The sequence below is a fragment of the Lepidochelys olivacea genome (assembly GCF_965140295.1).
Source record: "Lepidochelys olivacea isolate rLepOli2 genome assembly, chromosome: 8".
Lineage (NCBI taxonomy): Eukaryota > Metazoa > Chordata > Testudines > Cheloniidae > Lepidochelys > Lepidochelys olivacea.
Genome location: NC_140418.1, coordinates 5,006,417 through 5,033,632, shown reverse-complemented (window position 1 = coordinate 5,033,632; position 27,216 = coordinate 5,006,417). Strand labels below are relative to the sequence as shown.

At 45.7% G+C, this 27,216-nt stretch overlaps 1 protein-coding gene and 1 long non-coding RNA gene across 4 annotated transcripts; both read right to left on the bottom strand.

The window, feature by feature from the left end:
* Positions 1–159: 159 nt before the first annotated feature.
* LOC311524508 lies at positions 160–5,456 on the bottom strand. Of its 3 annotated transcripts, XR_014712571.1 has the most exons (6): positions 5,380–5,443; positions 4,012–4,121; positions 3,826–3,886; positions 2,185–2,306; positions 1,395–1,457; positions 160–336 (listed from the first exon to the last, which is right to left on the bottom strand). It is a non-coding gene; the product is annotated as an uncharacterized lncRNA (long non-coding RNA). The 3 variants fall into 3 exon arrangements; XR_014712570.1 differs by lacking the exon at positions 4,012–4,121 and having other exon boundaries at positions 5,380–5,456; XR_014712572.1 differs by lacking the exons at positions 4,012–4,121; positions 5,380–5,443 and adding an exon at positions 4,165–4,563.
* A 4,720-nt stretch (positions 5,457–10,176) lies between these two features.
* FAM114A2 (family with sequence similarity 114 member A2) lies at positions 10,177–27,206 on the bottom strand. Its single transcript, XM_084636990.1, has 14 exons — positions 27,063–27,206; positions 24,468–24,691; positions 23,265–23,364; positions 22,505–22,600; positions 22,048–22,160; positions 21,046–21,180; positions 20,686–20,844; positions 19,005–19,128; positions 17,768–17,847; positions 16,633–16,761; positions 16,275–16,414; positions 15,350–15,422; positions 14,402–14,455; positions 10,177–12,706 (listed from the first exon to the last, which is right to left on the bottom strand). The coding sequence occupies exons 2-14, from the start codon at positions 24,675–24,677 to the stop codon at positions 12,605–12,607; spliced, it is 1,515 nt and encodes a 504-aa protein (XP_084493116.1). The 5' UTR covers positions 24,678–24,691; positions 27,063–27,206; the 3' UTR covers positions 10,177–12,604.
* Between the last annotated feature and the right edge of the window lie 10 nt (positions 27,207–27,216).

Genomic DNA, 27,216 nt, shown 5'->3' with positions numbered 1-27,216 from the left:
ATGGCCCGCATTAAATTTGCTCCAATATTGGTACATAGCTTTGAAAATGTTACCAGGTAATTATTAGTAAAAGGAGGGAAGTGACAGCTCAGTACTGATGGGGGGAAAGGGGGGAGTTTGACTGGTCAATAAACAGAGTCTGTCTTTTTAGTACTCAGACAACTTTATTTGGATGAAAAAACCTCAGCACCAGGTACATCTTTTCACGATTGATCCCCTTCTCCTTCACTCTACCCAGCACCTGGGCGAAGGCAGGAAACACAAATGTGGCCTCCATTGGTGCCTCAGAAGTCATTCTTTATCCTTCTCCTTTTCCTTCTTGTCACCATGGTGACCCTAGGGGATCAGTCAAAGAGAAACAAGAGGGTGTGTCAGAGCCTGGGCAGTTGATGTGTGTTTCCTCGTCCCTCTCTCTTGCTCACTCTCATGGCATCTGGATGGATAAACACAGAACTACAGTGATCCTCAGCTAGAACCAATGGGCTTGCATCACCCACTAGCCAAATTTTACCCTGATACAGACACACGGCTCCCATGGACACAGAACTTCGATGGGAGTAGCATGGATGAGTCCAATGGCAGAACTGAGCCCACTGCAGTTATGACGGGAAGAGTGATTGTGGCACATCATCTTTTGATGGCTGTGTTACCCAGACCACAAGGTTTCCTGTGAGGTTGGATGGGCCTCTGAGACCAGTGGATAACTGTTTACATGACATGGCTAGCTGTCATTCAGGCATCCTTTATAACCGGAGGCTTTGGGGGATGACATTCGCCAGGACTTCTAAGAGCAAAAACATTACACAATTCAGGAGACTGTCTGGTGCATTGTGGGGGAAGTGGATCTGGCAGCCAGTCAGAAAACCTCAGGGGTGGAGCCTCTTTTCCAGCAGCTCACAAGATTCTGAGATTGCGGATGTGTTGTGAGCATTCACACTGGGTACCAGAGGCAGAATGGGGCTTGCAAGCTCTAGGCTTGTGCTCTGAGCTGATTCTCAGCAGCTCCCATAGCTGATCTGACTTACCCATGGGGGTATTTTCAAAGTCGCCCCACTCTGAACTCTTCTCATGCTCTTTGGTGGCCACCCCATGCACACCACACCTCCAGGAAAGGGAAGAAGAAGAGTCCCCAGAACCACCTGCAAACTCCAGCTGTAGCACTAACATGGTAGCCGCAGGGCTTCCTTACGGTGCGCCCATGTGATTTCGTCCCTTCTTCCCTAGACTGGCAGGGGCCAGCAGATGCTTGTCTCTCAGAAGGAGCGAGGAGGAAAGGAAGGAATTTACACTGCCACAGCAGTGACCAGACCCAGGCCGGACAAGGACATTCTAATCTAAAGCAAGGGGAAAACCCGCCCAGTAGATCTGCCAGGCACTGATCAGTTCCTAGTTACCTCGTCAGAATCACTGTCGGAGCTGCTGCTGCTGCTGCCGCTATCATCTTCATCTCCCTCTCCCTAAGGGGCACAGAAGAAAGGGTTCATGACTACCCTGCTGATAGCACCACTGCACAGGGAACAGAGCTTCCCAGCCGGGGTCCATGTCTATCCAGAGGCATCCTGGCTCATCTCCTGCTGGCAGGTTGGGCGGAGGAAGAGTGATCACTTGCATTTTGTTTTGTTGCTTTTACAACAAAGGCCAATGTTAACTCTCACTTCCTCTGTTCCCGGTGAGCGCCGCGGCAGGGAGGAGATGGGGCAACGATCAGACAGCCTGTCTGACTCTCCCCTCCCTGCCCTGAGAAATGGGTTTCATGCTCATTACTAGCTGTCACACACACTGCCACCATCCTAGGAGATGGGAAATCAAACACGCACAGAGATTCAGAGCATATAAGGCCCAAAGGGGCTCTTAGGACCACGCAGTCTGCTCACAGAATTGCACCCGGGACTATCACAGCATCCAATTGCCCAAAGAGCACCAGGGATGTGCAACCCGCCTGAGCACTGAGGTGCCGGAACCTCTGTCACGCACGAATCCAACACACAATGGCACTCGGCTGTGTTTGGAGGCGATGCTGGGGGAGGAAAACTTTCTGAAATTGAGTCAAAAAGAGGTTGGAATTTGTTATTCCTTAAGGTTTCTGAGGTACTGAAATGGCAGCTTCAGTCACGCTGCTCCAATGGGGAATCCAAAATGCCCAGACAACACACGGAATGTGGGAATTCTCCACTAGTTCCTCACCTTTTTCTCCTTCTTCTTTTTCTTGTCTTTCTTGTCTCCCTCTTTCTTGTCTTTCTCCTTCTCTTCCTTCTTGTCTTTCTCCTTCTCTTTTCCCTGATCCTTCTGGTCTTCTCTTCCGAACACTGAGGAGGAGAATGAGTGGACAGGTCAGCTGGCACTCCCCACCAGTTCCAGAGGGAGCTCATCCCACGCAGCCTGCGTGCCAAGTGTTACACATCGAAGCACAAGGCAGAAAGGAGTGAAAGGACAAGGAGCGCAAGGGACCCCCAATCCTGCACCACTGACAACACGGTGCATGGCTTCCATGTGATTCCAGCTCAGCAAAGGTCAAGAGGGGACATGGGCCTCATTTCCATGAGGGAGGGACTGTGTTTAAGAATGCATCGAGTTGATCAGTATAGCACAGGCCACCAACATGACCCACCACCCTCACACTAAACCCAACAACCAGAATGAGGCCATAGTATTACAGCTAGCAGGAGACGAGGCTATGGCATGCCACAGTCAGAGAACAGGAGGGACCGAGGTGCACCAGTGCTCAAGGCCTCTGCAATGGCAGGGAAATGATTAAGTGAGATAAACGCAGATAATCCTGGCAAGTGACCCGCATCTACATGCTGCAGAGCAAGGTGAAAATCCTCCAAAGTTACTGACAATCTGACCTGGGGGAAAATTCCTTCCCGAGCCCACACGTGGGGCGATCAGTTAGAACCCTGGGCATGTGAGCAAGAACCAGCCAGCCAAGCTCCTGAGAGACAGAATGCCTGGTACCATCTTAGAGCCTTGGTCCACCTTACCAATGTCCCATCTCCATCTTCCTGCTGCTTCAGAGGAAAAAGATTTAAAAAACCCAAAAGCAACCCTTCCAGAATACGCTAAGAGGTTTAAAAAAAATCCCTTCCTGACCACTGCGATGGCTGTCTGAAACCCGGAAGCATGAGCTTTGAGGACCATAAGACATAAACTGGAAGTGAGCCCTGCACCCCACCATCCCAACAACCTCACACACGCCCATTGTCTGTGCACACCCTCCCCTTTTCCACCTAGTGTATTCGCAAAGGAGGGAGAGGGCAAGCAGAGAACTGAGTCTTGTAGCCATTTACCACAGAGGTCAATGCCTAGCACTTAAGCTCCTTCTGCAACATCTCCATTTGCACCAGAACATGATCCCCTCTGCAGTGCGTAAACTCTCAGAGGAGCAAGATGTTCCTCTCGCCGTCCCCACATAATTCTACGGTAAGAGGGTTGGGAAGAGCATAGGGAGTGGGAGGCCAACATGAGAGTAGAGATGTAGGTGAAATGTTCCAAGCTTGGGCAACAGGGAGCAGAGTGGAATATTTCCAGGAGCAGGACAAGGGGAGAGCTTGTGGGGATGGAAAGAGGAACTGGCAGTGGGTCTTCCCAAATGAGATTTCAGACAGACGCCTAGCTGCTCCCTTTAGTGACTACCGCATAGGGTTACGTGCAGTTAGCAATGTGACAAGTGACTTGCGATGTGTGATTGTGAGGATTGATGGCCCTGTGGGCCTGAAGCAGGTAGGATGGAGGGAGAGTTCGCTTCCACATCATTCGCTTTATCCCACATCATGCTCACGACTCAATTATGCTGAGGTTTCCCTACCCGGATGCAAAGCCACTCACTCTTTAAGATTGAAGACATTCTGCAGCAGCTACCTGGCTCTCGCACGTCGATTCAGAACACCTAGAAAAGAGACATCCCCAGACAAGGATAGGGATAGAGAGAGAAGTTACAATACTATGTGATTTTCAGGATTGATCTGAGCTTTGCAGCATTAAAACGACTGTTTCTGGGTCCCCAACACTCACCTTTCTGCTTTCCTTTAACCTGCAGGTTAAGGATGAGCGCTGAATGTTTTAACACCTTCCAGAATGGTTAGTTTCCTGGGTTAATGGAAACCCTCTTAATGAGACCATTCCTGTTTCAAAAATGAGCGTAAATTAACTAGTGGAACAGCTCACCTAGGGCTGTGGCAGATTCTCCATCACCGACAGTCTTTAAATCACGTCTGGATGGCCTTTTAAAAGATCTACTCCAGCCCAGCCAGCAGTCATGGACTTAACGCAGGAATTAGCACTCGGGGGAGGTTCTCTGGCCCGTGTTATGCAGGATGTCAGACTAGGTGATCACAACAGTCCCTTCTGGCCTTAAAATCAACGAGTCTCTGAGTGTTAAGGTGAGACTAGTTGTTTGGAGCTCCCCAAGGGCTACGGCATTACAGTGTCACTCGGAGTGAGTTACGGTCATATTCGTTGCCTGGGAAGTGGGTGCAGCGAGCAGACTGAGCCAGTCACAGAGTCCTCCCTTTCTCAAACCTCCCATACAGCTGCATATCTGTATCAGCAGAGAATGGAAACCGCTATTGGTGAGCAAATAGGAAAGGCCAAAAGCTGCCGTGCTGAGCATGTACAACTGGGAGTCACCCATATCGCATCTCATAAGTCTCCACTCGCTTGGGAAAAGTCAGTCCTGCTAGATCTCCAGGAGCAGGGCATACCCCCCCTCGCCCTGGCAAACCTGATCCAATCTCAGTGTCACGCATTTAGCCAGGCTTGTTTGCTTTAATGCTCGATTACAATGCATTCGACTGTGTGGGTGGAGGCTGAGATGAAAGCAATAGATATTCTAATCCATTTCCAAAGCCAGATCTGGTTTGGCCAGGTCTAGCCTGCGCTCATTCTCATGCTCACCCCACTTTCTGCAAAATAATTTTTAAAAAGGCTGCAGTCACATCGCCAGACTATTGGATTATACAGTGGGAGAGCTGACAGCGACAATAAACATGTAATTGGCAAATTGCAGTTTTGCCTTGAGGCTGAATGAACCAAAGTAAAAGGTCAAACCAGAATGCCCTATAGACCAAATAAAACAAAGCTGCATATTCATAAAGCCTATGCAAATATGTTAATTTGTATTTACTTATTTCCTGTGGGCACAAAGAATTTACAAATGATAACAGCCACCCCTGCTATAGCCTTGTCCAGGTGGACTGCTTTCTGAACAGCAATTTCCCCACTCCAGAAGTACTGCAGAACAGGATTCAAAGCAAAAATGTGTGTGTCTCAGTGCCTGAAATCAAACAAAATCACACCCCGCATTTCCCCACTGCTCAGAGTAACAAAGCCAGGCTGTAAATCCCCAGAAAGACACCAAGGAGGAGAAGAAAGTGGACTTACCTGGCGGGGGAAAAGGCAAGTGGCCTCCCAAGTTTTCAGTTGGTAGCCGTAGCTCTGCAGTTCCTGTCTTGTCATTTTGTACTGTCTCCTCCCCAGTTCCACTGCCAGAGCAGAAAAACTGGTTCCAGCATCCTCCTCTGGCATCACAGTATCCCAGGAAACACAGGTGACCCAGCCCAGGTGCGCAGTAACCTGTCTGCCTGCCTTACACTGACTCATTCAAGAACTTCTGACCCACGCTAGGCAGGTCACGGCTGCTATGTTGGTTGGTTGGAAAACACCATTGAGTGGACATTGAGTGTTTGATCCTGCCATGCTGAGCACAATGGGAGCTGAGCCATTGACTTCAGAGGAAGCAGGAACAGGCTTCCAAGACTAATCCAAACCCCCTGGCTTGGAATGCTATGGCAGCAGCTGGTCAACCAGGATGCCTGAAGAGCCATTAAGACAGGAATCTCTCTCTCCTACTTATGTCATATTCTCTCTCACATATGCAATCAGGCTGACAGCTACGCCAGGAAGGCTGTGTACTTGACACATGAAACACTATGACAGACAGATGAATATCTTAGAGTGGACAGTTCCCTTTCATGTACGGCACCCTCTAATGTCTGCCCCTGCAGCAATCTTTCATTCCAAGTTCTAACTAGCTAAATACCTAACGACAGTAGTTAGCCAATAATCTTAAAGTATTAGTTCTAAACATTGCCTGGATATGCTCCTCCCTGCTCTTCCTCTTCCAAGCAACGTCCTCATTTCCAACAATATTGATACAATGGAAGAACGGTGACAATACTTTAAGGGCTGTGGAACTGCAAAGCCCTTTACAAGAATTAATGAATTCTGCCTTGCAGCACCCCCGGAAGTGGGAATTACCTTTGCCACTTTGAATGAGTAAAATTGGTTGGGGAAAATTCATAGACTCATAGACTTTAAGGCCAGAAGGGACAATCATGATCATCTATTCTGACCTCCCGCACATCGCAGGCCACAGAACCTCGCCCACCCACTCCTGTCATAGGCCTATAACCTCTGGCTTGATTTAAAGACTTCAAGTTACAGAAAATCCACCATTTAATCTAGTTCAAACAAGCAAATGACCCATGCCCCACACTGCAGAGGAAGGCAAAAACCACCAGAGACTCTGCCAGTCTGACCTAGGAGAAAATTCCTTCCTGACTCCAGATATGGTGATCAGTTAGACCCTGAGTATGTAGGCAAGACCCACCAGACAGACACATGGGAAAGAATTCTCCGTAGTGACTCAGAGCCCTCCCATCGAGGCTCACAACTCCAGCTATTGGAGATATTTGCTTATAGCAGTCGCGAATGGGCCATAAGCTGTTGTAGTCAATCTCATCATACCATCCCCTCTATAAATTTATCAAGCTCAGTCTTAAAACATTAGGTTTCTTTGCCCCCCCTGCTGCCCTAGAATTCACACACACAGGATTCAGTTCACAAAGTAAATAATTCATTGCAAGTTGTGGCCCCAGTTCTGAGTTGAGTACAGGCAGCAAGGGCATGTCCTTGTGCCTCCTGGATTCTGCAGGCAGCAGGACACCCTATAGCCAGATCACATTGCACTCTAGCCCAATCCGTCTCCAGCATGTCCCTACATGGGGTGGTCAGAGTGGAGCCATTCAGCTGGCCTTTAACTTCATGGGCATTGCCTTTCTACTGAGGAGATTCCCCGAGCTGGCTAGCTGGGCTGCCCCTGCAGAGCTCAGCTCTAATTTGCAAAGTTTATTCTCCTAATAATCAAGCCCAGCTACACCAGATATGCCTCCAGAATTGAACTGTTCTCCCTTCAGGCAAACGCCTTCAAACGCTTACCGCTCAGCAGGAATCACTCTAGAAGGCATCATAAAGAACGCATTGCTATAATGTAATTAACTCTGCTTTGCATGTTGTTATTCCTGGCCATTGACCCGGAGCATCTCTTATAACTACCAGTACAGTTTAAAGATGAAATATAAAAAAGCCCATCCTGCTATGGCACAAGACCAGGCTTGAATCCAAGACCTGGGCCCAGGGAGCTTGAAGTGTTGTAAGCACAACAAACTTGAATCTCTAGAAGAGGACAAAGAAGGCTACAGGAAAATTATGTGATCTGCTGTGAGCATTTATGGCATGGAGTTGGTGGGTTTGAGGTGCACCTAAAATTTCTCAGCTGAAAGAAGAGAGCCTGGGGACTCAGTCTGCAATCTCAGCATCCAACGGGATCCAACCCCATTTGTTGCAATTCTCAGGTGACAGCAGTGGCTTAACATGCCTTCTGACGTAGAGATCGCAGCTTTTCCTTTCTGCTGGTGACCTCATCATGGTGATCCATACCTTTGCCGGCTCCAGGCTGGACTCTAGAATCATAGAATATCAGGGTTGGAAGGGACCTCAGGAGGTCATCTAGTCCAACCCCCTGCTCAAAAGCAGGACCCATACCCAATTAAATCTAAAACTGTTCAACTTGGGGTTACGCTTGATGTCCACTCAGAAGCTTCAGCTAGCGCAGAATATCAGTCGCCGCTGTTTAAACCGCGTGGGTCAACGTGAGCCCATCACATTTCTCACATCATCTGGATATAATTTAATGTGACAGTGATTGCCCAGGAAGCTGTAAAAGGCCCACGAGCCGACTATGTCAGAGGCCGCCTCTCTATCTAGGCCAGACTGTAGCAGTACAGTTGGCTGAAACACTCTTGTTGGTTTGCTCCCGGGGTTGAACTATGCGTTACTCTGCTCAGCGTGATACTCATCACTTTCATGTGTGCTGAACTTAACAGAGCATTGAAGACCAAGCAAAGCAGGAGGGGAAGGTAGCCACGCAGCCAAAGTACTTATCCCTAGCGGGAGTGAAATATCGCCTATAAAGTTAGTTTTGAGACATTTCAGCCAGGTGGAATGTCTAGTTTGACTATTAGCATGCATGCAACTACCCACCTTTCCTGCTGGGAGACTGAGATTGTTGACTTGGAGCAGTGCCATGGGAGATGTGTACAAACAGCTGGCCAGCTCCCAAATGACAGGTGCACCTTGTTACGGTCTGTTGCATTGAGCCTCTGCCAGGATAAGTTGGAGCATGGATGTGTTGATTAAAGCAGTCTGTTAACATTTCCAAAGGGGCTTAATTAACGCAGAGTAAGATGCCAGATAGTTCAAAAAAGGAACTTTCAGTGTGTGGATTCAAGGTAGTTTTCCCACACACCCCTCCCCCCAAAAACCTAAATTTATTCCAAACAAAAACTTTTCCCATCTAGATCTGAGAGACTCTTTTCAGTCATGTCCATAAACAGGGTACAGTTGTTCACTCTTGAGCCCATCCTTCCATGGACAAAGCTACTGCCAAAACCAAGACATTGCCATGTTGTGTAGACAAGCTGATTTATTTAGCACTCGGGCACCTTCGAGAAAGATTTCAGCATCACTATCCCCCGCATCTTCTCTCTTTAGTTCTGAGTCATGCCATTTAAGTGTTTATCTGAGCCACTTGGGACAGCCCAGCTCCTTACTCACTCGAGGTTTTGGTCGCCTGGCTGGCAATCCTTCTGCCACCACGTGCTGATAGCAGACCTTTGTTTCTTCCTTTGCAAGCCAGCTGGAAATTGACTGCGCTCCCCAAACGCATAAAACATTTTTTCTGATTATCCACATTTATATCTTAATAATAAAAAAAATTAACAAGCAGGGATATAGCCAGGCAAGCCCTGGGAGGAAATATCCATAATTCCATCCAGTACCGAATAAAGATTTGTTTTATTCTTTTTTTTTTTTTACATTAGCACAGCAGCTGGTGGAAGGCTGTTTTCTAAGTCAACGTGTAACAGAATCTCATTGAATGAAAGAAAATAATTACATTTTTCCCACTGCCCACTACATTGCCTCCATCTTATCTGACCCTTATCCAGTCTAGAAAGCCTCTCACCTCCTCAAAGAACCAGCACCAGGAGCTCTCACATTACTTCCAGCTCTCATCAAGTTCAGACACCAGCCAAGGCTGAGTAACAGGATCTCTATTCATTTGAAAACAGTGCAGCCAGACAAAGCCTTTGAGTAAACACTTGCATTGACTCTATAGCTGTTTTCTTTGGTAAACCTGATTGACTACTTGGATGAGCAAGAATGAGGCTATTCTAGCGTTGGCTATTTGTTACTGTAGTGCATCCCTGTTGAATATCTAGCCCGACAGTCCTGCCATCTTACGCCTTAAAGAAATGTAGCTGTTTGGAGTGTTTCTGATTAGACCCCTATGGATTTGAAAAGCAGCTGCTGCTGCCCCATCCAAACCCATTCTCCTTCATGCGCTCTGCTCGTCTATCATTTTCTGCATTTCTCAACCTGTCGGCTTGATCAGTGAGGTTGGCATTTTGCAAAGACTCAAGGGTGGTTTCTAAATACCTCGTTTGCCATCATTGCTTATTTCCCACTTGACATCCTGGATTTAGATGAGCACACCCAATTACGCTGGTACTAGCAGCCCGAGTTCAGCTAATCCTGCTTCTCTACAGAGATTGATTCTGCCACCCGTTTACTTTCAATGGGCTTGCCTGTGTAGAATGGCATTAAACATGCAGACTACTTGCTAAAATCCCATACCCTGTGAACAGGGGTAGCTGAACCTGACCAGCGGCAGCAGTCGAAGAGGGAAGTGAAGACGGACGCTTCTAATTCTGACTGTCTTCTTGCATTTCTCTTATTGCTGTAGGAACTACTCAGTCAGCTTCATGGTACTAATCCAGATTCTGGCTCAGTGTTTGGTTTTGGAACAGTGACATCAGAACAAAAATAGTGTTCAGTCAGTTAGTGCAGAAACTTCCTTTTAATCATGAGCTTATAAAGTCTACATCATTGAAACAGTAGCACATCTCAGAGAATTTACATCCACCAAGGAGCCTGTCTCTCTCTGGCTAACTGTGGGGGATAAAACACCCCAGTACCAATATAAGACCTGGTAAATATGGGGCTCAAAACCACAGCCAGAGGCTGGGACAAGGAGCTCAAGAGAAAACAATGCATACTTTAAGCATCAATGCACTTTCCTTGATAGCATCTGTGGCAACTGTCGCCCCAGGTTGAGAATGGAGCTCTGGCCTCCCTCCTATATACATATATAAAAACACTGCTCAGCCATAGGGCAGGGGAGAAGGAAAGTAAGAGTGGGGCCACAACTGCATTAGCACCCCAGAGCAATTCTGCCAGATTAGTTATTGCCAGTTCATGATACATGAAACAGCACTGGCATTTAACTCAGCTTCTGGCCACAGAAAAAATGACTCACAGGTATTCAGACATTATGGTGATGAGCACAGTATAAGAACCGATACAGAATAGAACAGCTCTGTGAAAGAAAAGAGCATAGAGTATGTGTGTTGGGGTGGGGTGGGGGGGTTGTTCTTTCCTTCCCATCCCTTTGATCCTCCCCCACACCTCTCCCCACATATGATGTACAATTCTCAGAGCAATGCCTGAACACTTATTCCATGTATGGTTTTATTAATAGAAAAGTCAATCCATCCACAGATTTGATCATTCAACCAAAACTGAAGCAAGGATTTTTCCAGCTATACAAAATAGGAGAAGCTATTAGCCAAAAGGTGTTTCTATAGTAAAAACCAACTCTCTCTGCTTGGCAACAAGCTGTATCAATGGAGCAGAGCACAGGGAAGCATGGAACCCAAGAGTAGAGATTTGCAAGACCTGCTAAAACCTGGAGACGGCTAAGGCTGGGACTAGAGATTCATCATTACTGATGAGCCAGTACTGAGGAACGCAGGTATGACAGTCTACTCTCATTAGCTGCTGGGACTCCCTTTTTATTCCATTTTAAGCCACCTCTTTCTTTCCCTGTCGGTGCAGCAGAGGCTGTTCCCTTCCAGTGAAGAAGCTCAAAAGGTACAGAGTGCAAAAAGTAACAAAATAAGGAAGTTTTAAAGCACAAAGGAAAAGATGCCCTGTGTGGAACAGCAGCTTGTGGAGCAGATGAGGCGTCCCAGTGCCATTGTCAAGCTGTTTCCTCTCGGACGTATTCTAATCGCCTCCTACTGGGACAGGAAGTAGTACACTGCACCATTTTTATACAGTAGCCTAAGAAACTCCTTCAGTGGTACGTGACAAACGTCTGTACACACAGACCGCGACTGATGGGTCACGTTGTACTGAAAGGTAATGAGAAATTCTCCGCTCTGTTACTTGAACATCCCTTCTGGTTGCTTTTCATTTATTGTTACAGGGCCACGCACCCTGTTGTTCTGAACAAATCAGCCCTGTTACAGCTTTCTTCTCACTAATGGGGCCACCTGTAACCCTGTGTGCAACCCTTGTCTTCTTGAAGCAAACATCTTGCAGGAAAGAGAAACACAGTCTTTGTCAAAATCCCCAAGCCCCATCCAAGAACTCAGTATGTACGTAAGAGACCAGCACCCTTCAGCAAGCTGCCGCTTTCGTATATACAGAGCATCAGGGACCTTAGATTCTGTTCTTTCAAAGCTGAAGTCATTCCTGAGACCCTGAACCTTGCCGTATCTTGTACCCAGCACACACTTAGCAGGAACAGAAGTATGTGCCTCGGAATTCAAACTCAGCTGGAGAGTTTGGTTAAATTCTCATTAACCAGTTACCCTAGTCTTTCCTCTAGAGTGATTTAGCTTCAGTCTTCCTCAAAATAGTCGTTCCTGAAAGAGCTTGTTAACATACTCAGCTATGGGAGCGCAGAGAGAAGAGTAATAAACAGTCAGCCAAAACTAAGGACTGGTCTACCCTGGGAATTTACATCGGCACAGCTACGTCTCTCAGGGGTGTGAAAAATCCACACCCCTGAGAGATACAGCTACGTCGACAGAAGAATTCTTCATCAACCTGGCTACTGCGTCTTGGGGAGGTGGATTACCTACACTGATGGGAGAACTCCTTCAGTCAGCATAGGTAGCGTCTACACTCAAGTACTACAGAGGCACAGCTGCGCTGCTGTAGTGGTTTAAGTGTAGACTTACCCAAAGAAACAACCTGCACTTTTAACTTGCCAGATTGCCCAGATGCCTAGACTATGCTAACTGCATCCCTCATGTCTCTTGACAAATTGTACAGCTAAGACCTGGCCAGTCAGCATTTTGTCATCACCACTCTGGTACCAGTGATTAAAGCTTCGTTTATTTTCTGTCCCTACCCCATTCCCAGGCAAGGGAATGATCAAGTGGGCAGATGTGGTTTCTGCTTGACTAGCAGGATTCATTCATTGCTGGGATAATTCAGTTTGAGTCTGGATAAGAGAGATCTGTAGCACAGGCAGGAGTAGCTGGAAGGCATCTTGGATATACGAAGCACTGTTTGAAGCCTACAAAACAAAACAAACTACATTAGAGACATTCATGCTACCAGTCTTCATTACTGCTTGATATGTGTGTACTATATGGTCACTGATTATTAATATACCTAAGCAATATCAGGCTACTACTTTCAGATGCAGCCATTTCTTTTCAGTTAAGTCTACTTTTTAAACTCCAGTTTATCCCACTGGGCAAAAGGTGGCCAACTGACTCTCAAGAATTGCCATACCATTTCAGAGCTGATGCCCCTAGAATACTCAGTACCAGCTGCTCCAGGGGAAGGCATAAGAAACTCTGCTGTAGAAAGGAAGCACACACCAACAGGGAACATTTCTTCCTAACCCCCTCAGTTAGAAGTTACCCACTTTGGGAATCCCTTTAGTTGGGAAGCATATGGATTGTCACACACTGAATGATGTGACTTGTCCAAGGTCTGAACACAGCCGTTTCTAGCCCGTTGCTGTAATTGCTGGAGCTGCGGTAAAGTCTAGCATTTTGAGCCACAGGGGTTCACAAAACATTTCAGGTTGGAAGCTCACACGCAAAGCTATCTATCATCGACTGAAACAAAGTTTCATGCCAAATTACACAAGTCATCCATGGTCCAGTTGGAAGCTTTACAGGCGTTCAACAGACTTGGGCTGAGTTTCTAACAGAAAACAGGATGACTTTTCTATTGGCAGGCCTGCACAGCTCTAGCAATTCCTAGAGCCCCACAGCCTCCTGGACTGTGAATATCAGCTGTGCACTCAGGCGATACCCCTGAACCCGTGAACAGCTTCAGATCCTGAGGGAAAAGCGAGCTGCAAAAACAGAAACCAGCAATTTCTGCTAATAATAAATCCTTTGCTTTCAAGCAACAGAACCCCTACTCAGGTACTCCAGGCAAATGGGGATAGCTATTCAGAACTAAACTTTCAGTGGGGAAGTTTGAAATTTCTAATGCAACATTTCACACCACATGTGACTATCTGAAAGCTGTAACCCTTCCCCATCCACACAAATGGACATGGATTTTTCATCACATCAATTTAGAACAAGTTCTCTCTAGAAAAATTAAAATAGTATGAGCCCTCTGAAAAGTTTGAGCTCAGTCTCATTAATAGGCCAGGATTAAACATATAAGGACTGTCTCTAATATTTTAGCACGTTTGTTTGTTTGTTGGTAGCTTGCAAATATTCCAATTCTATCTTGCTTCTATTTGAGAAATGGTTACTGCTTATTTAACTGCAAGAAAGATGCATGTTGAAAAAAATCCACAAGAATCCAGTTTTCTTGGCAAGACTACTACTGAAAATCTTATTAAATTACTATGTTTAGAAAGACAAGCTAATTTGTTTTGTCTAAATCTGTAGAATCTCTTATGTTTACTGGCTGAAATTTGGGAGTTGTTTGAAGGAGAATTGCCAATTAGCTGACAGGAAAGGCAGACATTTTACAAAATGACATTCCCTTCTGCCGCATCTTCTCTACACTGTTCTGAAGGGATCATGTTTATACTTTACCAAATACATTGCACATCTGGCACAGATTATAGTAGCAATGCTCCCTCGGATATCTATTAAGACTTGTAAATTACCAGTTGGGGAAGCAGTCTTAAGCCATGGTTTAGAAAACTGGACATGAATAGGGATAATGAAGTGGGGATTGACTAGTCTGTCCACATTCCCACATTAGTAGCTGTAAGTGTATCATAACTGACCTCCAAAAACACTCCAGTGATTAATGGGTTAAGCACATCTGCCTTCTCTTTGACCTGGAAAGATTAGAGACAGATCATAGTACTTGACAATCTGATTGCATTTCCTTTCAGCAAAACACAGGGCCAGATCCTCACCTACTTTAGAAATCGGCATAGCCCTTTCACCGTCAGTGAAGCTGCACTGATTTACACCAGCTGAGGATGTGGACATAATATGAAAATATAGACTTGCACAAGTCCCAGCATATACCGAAAGCATTCTATATACAATAATGTGCACTGAACTTCCAGATGAACTGGGGAGAATTAAAGCAAGCTAATGTGACATATTTCTAACAAAAGCAACTGTAGGCTGGTATGAACTAGGCTTAGAACAATGGAAAGCTCTTGTGTATGAGTTGAGCACTGTGCATATATGCAAACAGTGGGTTCCTTTCAGAGACAGCTCTCTGTCTCTGCAGAGGAGAAGATCATGGAGGTATCCCTGAGAGGTGGGCCACAAACCATAGACGCATACAACAGAATTTCCCCACCATTTCGGCTACCAATGTGTGAGTGGGGTACATAATACCCTACAACAATTACACCTTCATTATCACAGCCATTAGCTACTTAGTCTCCTCAAAGCATGGAAAGAGTTGTCTGAGCTGGATGACTTTATTTCAGTAAAGTTCACTTTGAACTCCAATCCAGGCTGAAAAGCCACTAGCTTTACAGGCTGATAATGCGAAAAATCTGAAGGTCGTAATGAATTAGGATGCAGCAAAGCTCACCGATAACACACCTGTGTATTTTAAAAATACAGAAGATGAGACAGCATGAGAAGCTGTGCAGTGGAACAAAAGGGCATGAGGGCATTTCAGGGACACTACAGTCTGTTTTGAATGCAGCAAGAGGTTGAGCGGGACCAACCAATCTCATTCCTGTTAAACAAGAAGTAGGTCTTACCCCTGCAGTTGTTAAGCACGTCGTAAACTCTTTAGATAGAGAACACAATTCTTTGCATAGCACAATAGTCATTCTGGAAAAGCAAAAAGGAAAATTATGTAGTAAAGGCACTTTAAAAAAAAATCCCCTTTACTTCGCCATTGTCATCTGTAAAACAAAATCACCCACTTCCAAATGTACATTTTTCTTTAAAAACAAAAAGATAGATATAAATGTTTAAGGGTCCAACAACAAAGCGTCTAAAGAATGAGAAGTTCTAAATAATATCTGACAAGAGAACAAAGCTGAAACTTGGAAGCAGATTTTGGAGAACAGGAATGCCTGGTCTGAAGGGAACATTACTAACTTGCTATTTTAGTTACAAGCAGGAAGTGTCGTCTTGTTTGTAAAAGAGAAATAGTTCTTTTACATGCTCACCAATTGCCTCTTAATAAAACAAGTCCCTGCTTGTCATAATCAGTATCAGGGAGATAAGTCTGCTCAGGATGATTTTAATATTAGGCATCTAATGTGCTAGCAACAGGCTAGCAAAACGATACTGAATAATCATTTTATATAAAGAGAATAGCTCTCTTTACACTATTTTAAACAGAGTATTTTGTGGGCTCCAGTATTTTTCTTTTTAAATGCCTGTCTACTAAACTAGCACATGTTTAGGGCAGAATTCACTTCTCAGAGCAGCATGAAAGCAGTCACATAATATTTTCCTTTCTCCATGTGTTCCTGTCAAGAAATTTCTGTATATACAAAAGACAGTCAAGTTCTGTTTAGTGAAGACAATACTGCCCTTAGCAATTTCTAACATAAACGCAACCAGGCGTAAACTTCTGGCTGAGAACTGTGGAGAGAACCCACACAGCAATGCCTACACCAACAGCAGGATGCAAACCTAACCAGGTACTATAGCATAATTCAAAGGACTTACTGTGAAAGGGCTTTGGCTCGGCCTGTGGCTGACACCTCTTGCTTCTGACCATGTAGGACTAATGCTGCAGTTTTGTGGAACATTTCAATGGAGTAGGCTGTCAGTTGAGCCAGACTTCTAATGGCAAATGCATGTATATCCTGCAGGAGTTACAAAGAGCTCATTCTAATAGGTTTGCTATTATTTTAAAATAAGACTTCTCTCCACTCTGTCCCCTCCCCCACTCCCATCTCTAGGAGTTAATGTAAAGATTCTAACTGTGGGTTGAAAGCCATAAGCAACCAGTTGGCACATTATCCTAGATTGACATCCCCTCCACAGTTAGATTTCATTTTCTCTCTCTCCTTTGCCCACTTACCTCTACGGATGTTTTAACGTCTCGGTCAGCATCCCCTGAATCCAGCTGTTGGTTTTCTTTGCTCGTTTTCCTCTCTTTTGGAGTTTCCATGTTGAGTCTTTCAATCCATTCATGAGCAGATTTCCTTGCCTGTGTAATAAGAGGCACAGACACATCAGCATGGCACTTAATGACTGGGATGAGATCCTCCCACACTCTGTAGAAGGTGGAAGAGAGGATCTCTTTGTAAGAAATGGTTACTACCCCTACACTGGTGGAAAGAAATGGGACAAGCAAGTCAGTTACCTGCTGAACTTTGCAGTGGGTCGAGTGAAATACAAGGGAACTGGCTACTGTGCACACGTACTTTTGGTACTTGTTTTTCTTTCTTACAAGACGTACCACGACATGTGCTGTTTTAACAGCATGACTGTGATCAAGAGGTTTTTTTTTAGGGTTTCCAACAGACGTTAGTGCCACTCAGTGGACCACAATGGTATTGTAAGAGGGTAAGAAAAGGAGACATTCCTCTAAATGTATTAACTGGTCTGATGGAGAGGAAGTTGCCTTAAGAGGATTTCAGACACTGGGTTATGGGATCATGAAACTGATCAGCAATAACCCAGTGCATGAACTGTAAATAAGATACTTGATAATTCCAGTACTGAGAACCCTGGAGACATTTATGAACTATTCAACAACATATAAGGAACATTTGTAATTTTTTTATATATATATATTTTCTATATAGAGAGAGACAGCCCTTGCTCCTTTTCCGTAGCTTCAACGGAACGGGCCATTGTTACAGACATAATCTTCTGAAGAAGGCACACTTTTAAAGCTAGGAGATGATTTTAAAGCCAGATGTTGCGAATGGGCAACAGGGGTTGGATCACTTGATCATTACAAGTTCTGTTCGCTGGCCACTGTCAGAAGACAGAACACTAGATGGACCATTGGCCTGACCCAGTATGGCCGTTCTTATGAGACCTGGGCTCATCTTATCAAGGGCTCCAACATTTAAATGCTCCTTACCATTTTGTAATCCACAGGGGGAAGAACAGTGCTTCATAATTTTAACACCTTCACCAGGAGTTCAAGACCTGGTCTCCTGAGTTTTACCCACCAGCCATCAGAGGACACAAAGCTAACTCACTGTGGCTAATTTGTCTGGCTTGGCTGAGACGTGCAGTTCGAAGAAAAGTGCAGTTATTTCCTTTGTGAAATCTTCATCTCCTGAAGGAAACAAAGCAGGCTGGCAAGACTCGGAAGAGTAAGACAGTCTGTACTACACAAATAAGTGATAATCAGGAAATATACAGTGTATAGCCATGCAGCTTGTTTCTGTCCACATGCCTCAAGGGTTCAGCAACTGCTGACAACCAATGGCTGCATTTAATTCATCTTTAAATCACATTCAACAAAGGATTCAAACTCCTCAAACTTGTTTTTTCTTAATGCAATTTATTGGGCATTATTTGGTTTTGAGGGCCTATAGATATGTCACTAAGACTAACAAGCCTTCGGCCAAGGTAATTCTATTTTTACAGCTAGCATCCAACCACAAACAACATAAATTCTGCATTTCAGAAGACATCTGCTTGCACAGCACCTTAGAGAATTTTTAAGGCCATTTAAAGCCAATGGTTTTCCTACTATATATGCAGGGCCAGATGTTGACAAAAACAGGAAAAAACCTGTTGGATCATGTACAAAGATAAAAATTATAAATAAGGCTCTAGAGTACCTAACACTGAATGCGCCAGCCCTCTTTGCTTGGCCACTTGGGTAAAATCGAAACAAGAAAGTTGTTTATGTTCAAATTAGTGAAAGCTTCAACAACTGGATGCTCCCTGCTGTGCAGGTTGTTTCAGAGCTTTACGATGTCCCTCCAAACTATGTGGCCAACACTAGCAGAAACTTTTACCTTTCAAAAAAAGTGCCTTTTTTGAAGTCAGATAATGCTACTAATAGGTTTCCCTTAGCGCCAGGAAACGAGGCGGTTGGGAAGAAGTAAATCTCTTGGGATTTCCTACATAGCTCTCCCTTCACTCCCCCACCACAAGCCCACCCCTCATTTTCTTCTCTCTCATAAGACCCTGCATCAGAGGGACCTCCTTTCTTTTGCCCAAGGTGCACTGGATGAGCCTATCAGTTCCACTCCTGCACTGTCAATGGGTCCCTGCAGAGGAGGAGTTCTCCCTATCCTCACAAAGATTAAGGGCACTGCCTTTCAACAGTGCTCCCAACTGCTGATAGGTTGAGGATCAAGGGACCAGCTGAATAATAACCAACCCTGGGCCTTTCACACATTGCTGTGGAAGGCTAGTTGGTTTTAAATTGGAGTTTAAAAACCAGCCTCCCCGCCTGTAAACGCGAATCCCCTTACTTACCCTTCTTCTCTTCCTCTTCATCATCATAAAACTCAGCTAATGAAAATGCTTCTTTGAGCTGCTCCAACTCCATTTTTAACATGTCTAACTCTTCTCCAGAGAGGGCATTTATAACTGACTTCACCTAGTTAAGAGCAAGACAGCCATAAAAAGAGCCATAAATGCAACAGGAAAGAGAAACAAGATGGAAATGATACAGTGCAGCAGTATTAATGACATGCTGATACCAAATGCAGCTGTCCCTTTAAGACAGAGTTCTCTGCCAGGCCCCATTAAAGAGTAATTGATTCTTTACCGGGCTTCCCGATGTTTCATGTTTCAGTTGATATTTGCCAAAAATTGAATAGCTGGGATACAATTTGTGTTAACCTAGTAGGATCACCAAGATTGAAAAATATCACACTGCCCACACGTCAGGAAAGCTAGGAAGAATAGAATTGTGTGTCCAATGAAGGGATCGTGTGACCCAGTAGCCAATCAAGCGTCATGTTTATGGAATCAGGGGTTGAGGTGACACTAGAGAGCTGTACCTGCCGCTAACTACTTGAGCACAGGCATTTGCTGCGAATGAAGAAGCATCAGCTTGTTGGCCGGAGGACAAATGACAGCCGGGGAAAATTCATATTTAAAGAAAACAAAAACCAGAGAGTGGCTCCTTTGTTACAGGCTAAACTACAACATACTGTACTTGGCTTGGTGCTTACCATTTTCCATTTCCTGTCCATGCATTCTGCTCAGCCTGAAGCTACAAGTCATCAGACTTATTTTTTATGTATATAATGTAGATGAGGCTCGTGGCACTATTATTAAGATTGCCTAACACTTCCCATAAGAAGACCCTGTTTTCAGTTGCTTAGCCACTTGGGCTGAAGTTTTCCACGCCAAGTTGTCTGCCTCAAGATGCATTTTTCTGGGAAGATTTCAGCTAGAATGGTTCAGCCATTCCAGGGGAAAATACATTCTGCTCATCTTCACTAACTTCTGGTAATTTTTTTTTCTAAATGCTCTCGCACCCCAATTCTTTGGAGCGGAGACTTGAAATTTGGCAGAGGGGAGGGGTATCCCTTGTGTCTGGAGTGTGCCTCCTGCCACCCGTGTGAAAATCCACCCCAATTTGGACAATTATAAGTCTTTATTTTCGTATTGCACTTTGCTAATGCTCACTGGACACTTCTTATATATTAGCAGCTCAATTCTAGCTGAAGATTACGTCTACAAATGCATGCTCTAGCCCCAAGGCTGAGCAGGACTTTCCCTGCAATTGCAGCTCTGGGCTGTGCTGGATCTGGGCATGTGTACTGAGAGGAGGAAGACTGTCTCTCCTGTGCTCTCAGAGCAACTGGGGAGACAGAATAATTTGGGACAAGGAGTCTGAAGGGTGCAAAAACTGGTACTGGCTGGGCAAGCACATCGAGTCTGTGAGCCGGGGGGGCGTGAAAGGAGGTGAGGAGATGGAGTTAATTACGTGTGATCATACAATCAGACAATATCATAATGCATACGCACAAGGGGGCCAAATTAGGTTGCACCGGCAACCTTAATTCTGGCATTTCCCAAATTTTGAGTGCTTGACATTGCAACCATAATAATGTTTTTTAAACAGGTTTTTGTGCATAAATATAACCTTTTCCCTCCTCAGCTGCACATAGGAACTAAAAAGGAAACTGCTCAAAGCCATTACCTTTGAATCACTCTCTCTGGAAAGCATCTCCAAGGCTTCCAGATGTGAAAGACCCTGAAACTCATCAAAGAGTAACCCATAATGGGCTTGCTTCTCGGTAGCCATGGTAACCTCAGTAGCTGTCCGCTGCTCTTCTTTCTCCTTTGCCTCTCGCAAGACCTGAAAAGGAAAAGCGGAGGTGTCAAATCAGCACGTAGAGAAATTGGCTAAGGGAGGCGAAGGCCCCAGTGAACAATTTTCGGAAGCGTTCACTTGATGCTAATACTGAAGGTTCCTTAAAAGGAAAACACAGGGAAGAAAAAAAAAATGAGAGAGAAACTGCTGAGAGTCTCACTGTCAGGGTTGGAGAGAAACTAATACCTGTGATAGTGTGGAATTCCTGTTCATTAAGCCCTTTGTTTTCTTGAATCCAGGGTCTCCTTCAGCTATCACGTCCATTGTCTTCTTCCCAATGAATTCCAAGGCATCCAAACCGCCACTAATAACACTCTTCCCCTAGAAAGCAGATTTGCAAATTGCCAGAATGCATGTAAACAATACTTCTGTTTGTCTAGCTACAGTTAGTTTAAATGTATTATTAAAATATGATTTAAACCAGAAGCGATGTGGGCCAAATGCTCGTGTTTCAAGCCCAAGCTAGACACCCCGATCCCCATACAGTAAAGAGCATGAGAAACAAGGAAGAGACACTAATAGCCAATGTTTTAATGGGAGTGCTCAGCTGGAGAATACGGCCCACCATCACAGTTGCAACAGCCACCCTGAATTTATAAAATGCACACATTAAAAACGGATAAATGAACATAGTCGAGCTTCTTCTGACTGAAGGGAAGAGAGAGAAGGATTTTTTTAAAGTGTGTTATTAGACGGTTGCTGAAAACCAAAAAGAAGAAGTGGGCTTTGCATTTTGCTCTGCTGGTAGTGAGGCTTCTCTTCTAGAGTCATGGGCCAGTCACCAGGAAAGCTCTGCCTCCTGCACGCCAGAGTTTTACGCTTGAGGGTAAAGAGTCCCATTGGAACTAGCTATGGTCAGTAGGACGAGTCGCCCCCCACCCCAAGTAATTTGGGTCAATCCCACGAGTACTATGAAGAGGAGGACTGGAGTCATTCCTAGAAACGTCACTGAAGTTAGTGGAGTTACTCCAGGACTGAATCTGCCCTTGAATTTAGCCCGTTATTCTACAGCGAACCAGAAAAGACAGCAGAGCATTGGGGTGACACTCTATGCTACAGATCTGAAGGCCATAAAGAAAGGCCGGATAAATTAAAGAGTAGAATCAAGGTTTGTTGGTATGAGGCTTCAGTGCAAGGAAAAATAAGTGATGTTAGCCTATTTCCCAGGCTCCCCACCCGCCCACTCACTGTGCTTTGAACAGCTGTAGAAAGAGTGGATAAAACTCCAAAAGCTCCACTGATGGGCGAGGAACTGCTGTTACCAACTCCGCCTGTAATGCTTGCTTCAGCTCTCTGCCTTCCTGCATCGGAGAGGGGGGAAAAGGTGTTTTATTTTTCAAAACTTGCAAACAACAAAAAAGTTAAGATTGTAAATAGATATCGTCTGTTTCAGGCGGGCAAATGCACAAATCTCAGACAGAAGAGAGGGCCACAGCACGTGAGACAGAAAGAGTTAAGATCACTCTGCTATAACTCAGACTCTGCAGAGCTAACAGAAATAAGCACTGAAACATTATTGTAGTAAACAGATGTCAATCTCAGTACACACTGAGCAGACCTGTTGAGTGTAAGATGGTGCTATTTTTAGACCACACTTGGAGAAATTCAAAAATTACATTTTTTATTTTTAATAATAAAAACTGACCTCCTGTGACAACTTTGGCCTCTGACGAGATTTCACTAGGGCTGGGGATCCCAAAGGACGTCTCTGCTTTTTCGATGACATTCGAAATACCTTGTCCTAGAGAAGGCAATGCTGTTACTTCAACTCTAAAACAGAACTGCATTCACTTTAGCCACTAAGAAAGCAGTGATTGAATCAGAAATAAGATTAACCACCAGGGACTGTCCACTGGAGATACAGATATAGATATATAAGCACTAACCACACAGTCAATACTAAAAGCAGTTGCAGTCTGGCTTGCTTACTGACCAGCATAAAGAATTCATCTGACATTGCAGCTTTATGCTGTATCCCACTGATGGGAAAGTCTCAGAAATTTGTCACATCTTTTAATACCTCAGCTGGCCATTGTTTGTGCCAGCTCCTTAAAAGCCTGAAAGATATTCTGCTGTCCATTTCTCCCTACCTCTTGTTTTGCTTTTTGATTTTTTCCCCTGTATTTTGAACAGAGTGCTTGATTTTTGCCAACTCTTGCTTCTGAATTTGAAGCAAGCAAGACAGCATAAGCTGGAGACATTCGTGAAAACTGAAGCCTGATTTTAGACTGCAAAAAACAGTTAATATAAGAACGGCCATATTGGGTCAGACCAAAGGTCCATCTAGCCCAGTATCCTGTCTTCCGACAGTGGCCAATGCCAGGTGCCCCAGAGGGAATGAGCAGAACAGGTAATCATCAACTGATCCAATTATATCGAATTAGCAAAATGCCAGCAGCTCTTACCTACTGTAGCTACTGTGGCAGAGGCAGTGGAGAGAAGTGACTTTCCCCAGCTCCCCCAGTATCCCCATCCTGTCTGAGATGCATCAGTGGAATCAGAGACCTTTATTTAGAGAAATAGAGATGAAAGACAGCAAAGTGACTCACTGATCTCTGAACTGTATCTTTGAGAACCTCTTTTTTAACAGTAGTAACAACACTGAACTTCAGCCAACATGAACACATATTACATATCAATCTGTGACCTCCTTGATCTTCAATAAGTATCATACAATTACTCAGTTAGGGTTAAGTTCACCCTCCTGCAACAAGGCCAGAATAAGTGAACAGGGCAATTGCTACACTGTATCAGACTCGTGGTCCATCTTCTCCAGCATCCTGTCTCAGACAGTGGCCAGCACCAGATGCTTCGGAAGAACGTGCAAATGTGGGGTACTCTTTCCCCTTTCCAATGAAGATCTCTTCCTAAACCCTAAATGGAGTTTAAGTGGGGCATTATTTCGGAGTTGGGAGGGAAGGAATTTGGACACTACTGTACTAGCGATAAAAACGGAGGAAGAAAAAGGGAGAGCAGAAATGAATAGCAGAAGCGTTAATGTTGGTACCCTGTAACCTTCCTCTTCTGCATGCAACCCTCTCTCAGGAACGATGTGCAATATCAAAGTTTAATGGTGAGCTATCCGATCTGTATTTGACCATGAAGTAACTTCTTTCTACTTTAAGAAAAAAGAAATGGGGTTGCAAAATGTGAGAAGGTTGGGGTATGGAAGCAGGAAGGAAGGTAGGAAAGAGGAAGATCTGTTTGGTTTTTTTGTTTAAAGGTTCACAGTTCATTCCCCCCCATCCTGTCCCTTTCTAGTATAGTCAGTGTTCTAATGTCATTTGTTCCACCCTTATCTAACCCCCCATGAGAAGAAGCCAGTTCCTAGCTATCCTATCTGTGCAGTTCTAATATAAAGCCATGACTTTCTGCCACTCATGGGGAGAAGTCAGAGACCCAATTGCCAGGTTTGATGCAAAACCCATTCAAACCAATGACATTTAAAATAATTCATTTTCAGGATTTCTCAGTGCAAAACTCTATTCTGCCACAACTCTACATGAAAGGGCTTCATCATTGTTTCCAACACAACCAGAATTCTGCTGTGTTCAAAGTTTGTGCAATTTACCAATCTGCATGTTCAAAGAGTCAGCACAGAAACATACTTTCAGGGCTTGATCCACTGGCTCTTCTGCAGCAATAGGCTTGCTGGAGGGTTTGGCTTCGGGTCTTTTCCGAGTCAGAGCCACAGGTTCAGGTTCATCCTGTTCCCTACCACTGCTCTTAACGGACCCAGCTTCCTCCACTGTCTGTCCATTCTCATCCTTCTGGGAGGCACCTACTTTCAGGCTTTCACTGCCATCTTTTTCAGACATTACTAGAACATCTCCTAGAAAATAAAGTGATTCCAAGAATAACACCAACCCACTAGGATATTTTTGACATTCCTTTAAAATACTACACTGCTCTCTTGAATAGCTAAGTGAGAAGACACTGTTATTCTCTTCCTCTCCCCATATATAGGCTCCCACTCGCCTTCTATATGTCAATTAATTTTTTGAGAAACAAGGTGGGTGAGGTAATATCTTTTATTGGACTAGCTTCTGTTGGTGAAAGGGACAAGCTTTCAAGCTCTTCCTCAGGTCTGGGGAAGGAAGCAGAATGCTCTCTCAGTCAGTTTGAGTTACGCATGATTGACAGGAAACAGTGTGACAGGACTTTAAACTTCCAAATACGAGAGATCACGCTATCTAAGAGCCATACCCTCCCAGCAGGAAAGGAACTGAGCAATATCTGTAAGTGCTGCACTACAAGTCCAAAGGGTGTGCAGATCATTTAATCTACGGCTTGTCTCGCTAACCCAGATGGCTTTGGTGGACTGTTTTTGAAAAGCGTTTGCCAAATATGAAAGAATAGCACAATTAGAACTTGGGCAGTTGAGTAAGTTGCAGCACGTTTATTTGAGCGTTGTGCATTGATAGCAGAGCTTTTTTAAAGCGTACAAACAATTTGGAAATTCATCGTCACTGGCAACTTGCATCTGAAGTCGCAAGCTGCCATACAAATCCAATTGCTGGATAAGGACCTATAAACCACCACTTGTAAACGAGATTTTTCCCCATCATTGATGGGCCAAACAGTCATAACTTCATTAACTCCAAGTCAGTTAATAATTAAAAGTTAGATGTTAATGCAACACCAGACATTGTAATGAAGCTCGTTATATGTGCAAAAAGATGCCAGCTTATGGCTGCTATGGGAATCAGACTTTAAACAGCCCGACTTTGGTGTACTAAAATATCTCTGGTAAATCAAAACAGTACCATTCCATTTTACATTTATTTATAAATCCCAGAAAGTCCGCTGGTGATGCAATCAGATCAGCTTATTACATTGTAATGCACTGGTCACCTTTCTCTTAGTAAAAAAGAAGAGACAAATCACTATTCTGTCAATTTAAGATGACATTTCCAAAATCCTAGGTGCATGACCCCATTTCCCGCTCTGTCTCATCATTCCCCACCTACATATCCCAGAGACATTTCTACACTCCTGGTATTTTACAAACACACATGCAGCCTCAAGCCCTTGCCCATGGGATTTAGACACACGTTCTCCATCACACACAGGATGTAAAAAGCTTGACAAGTGCAATACCGTTCCAGCTCCCTCCCAAGGTTCAACATTCATGCTCCCAGTTACTCACCCACCCAGATGAAAGCGCACGACCCCAAATTGACTAGAACACGGTCCAGTTTGCGAGATCATGTTCACTGTTAGATATCTTCTCAAACATGGCCTCCTGCCCGCGGCCCTCCCTAACACACCCCACCCTGGCCCCCTAACCCTCCTCCGCCAGATCCCCCCTAGCATCTCTACCCTGACCCCCTCTTCCAGGGTCTCCCCCAGCACTCCTCACCCCTACTCCCCAGGATCCCCCCTAGCACCCCCTCCCTCTGTCTCCCCTCCAAGATCTCCCCTAGCACTCCCCACCCCTGCCCCCCAGGATCCCCCCTAGCACCCCCTCCCTCTGTCTCCCCTCCAAGATCTCCCCTAGCACTCCCCACCCCTGCCCCCCAGGATCCCCCCCTAGCACCCCACTCCCCCAGGGTCTCCCCCAGCACCCCCCACCCCTACCCCCCAGGATCCCCCCCAGCACCCCTCTCCCTCTGTCCCCCCTCCAGGGTCTCCCCTAGAACTCCCCACCCCTGCCCCCCAGGATCCCCCCAGCACCCCTCTCCCTCTGTCCTCCCCCCCAGGATCCCCCCAGCACCCCCCTCCCCTGCCCCCCAGGATCCCCCCAGCACCCCTCACCCCTGCCCCCCAGGATCCCCCCAGCACCCCCCACCCCTGCCCCCCAGGATCCCCCCAGCACCCCTCTCCCTCTGTCCTCTCCCCCAGGATCCCCCCCAGCACCCCTCTCCCTCTGTCCTCTCCCCCAGGATCCCCCCCAGCACCCCTCTCCCTCTGTCCTCTCCCCCAGGATCCCCCCCAGCACCCCTCTCCCTCTGTCCTCTCCCCCAGGATCCCCCCCAGCACCCCTCTCCCTCTGTCCTCTCCCCCAGGATCCCCCCCAGCACCCCTCTCCCTCTGTCCCCCCCAGGATCCCCCCCAGCACCCCTCTCCCTCTGTCCCCCCCAGGATCCCCCCCAGCACCCCTCTCCCTCTGTCCCCCCTCCAGGGTCTCCCCTAGAACTCCCCACCCCTGCCCCCTGGTACCCCCCAGCCCCAGGGCCTCCCCTCGCTCCCCCGGCCCTCACCTGCAGGGCAGGCCCCGGCCCGGCCGCCTCCGCCTCTGCCGGTGACAGTTGCCGCCACGTCTCAGCCGTGCCCCCTCACGCCCTCCGCGGACACGCACCGCTGGAGGACCAGCGCCATAGAGACTGCGGGACAAACAGGAGCGCCCCCGCGCTG

What these genes read in the sequence shown, in the direction of transcription:
- FAM114A2 (XM_084636990.1), bottom strand. Translation starts at nt 24,677, where the DNA reads ATGTCTGAAAAAGATGGCAGTGAAAGCCTGAAAGTAGGTGCCTCCCAG. An exon ending in TGAAGAGGAAGAGAAGAAGG is followed by an intron (nt 17,848 to 19,004) that starts GTAAGTAAGGGG and finishes TGTTTCCTTCAG; the next exon opens with GAGATGAAGATTTCACAAAG. An exon ending in AGCCAGACAAATTAGCCACA is followed by an intron (nt 16,762 to 17,767) that starts GTGAGTTAGCTT and finishes CTTATTACACAG; the next exon opens with GCAAGGAAATCTGCTCATGA.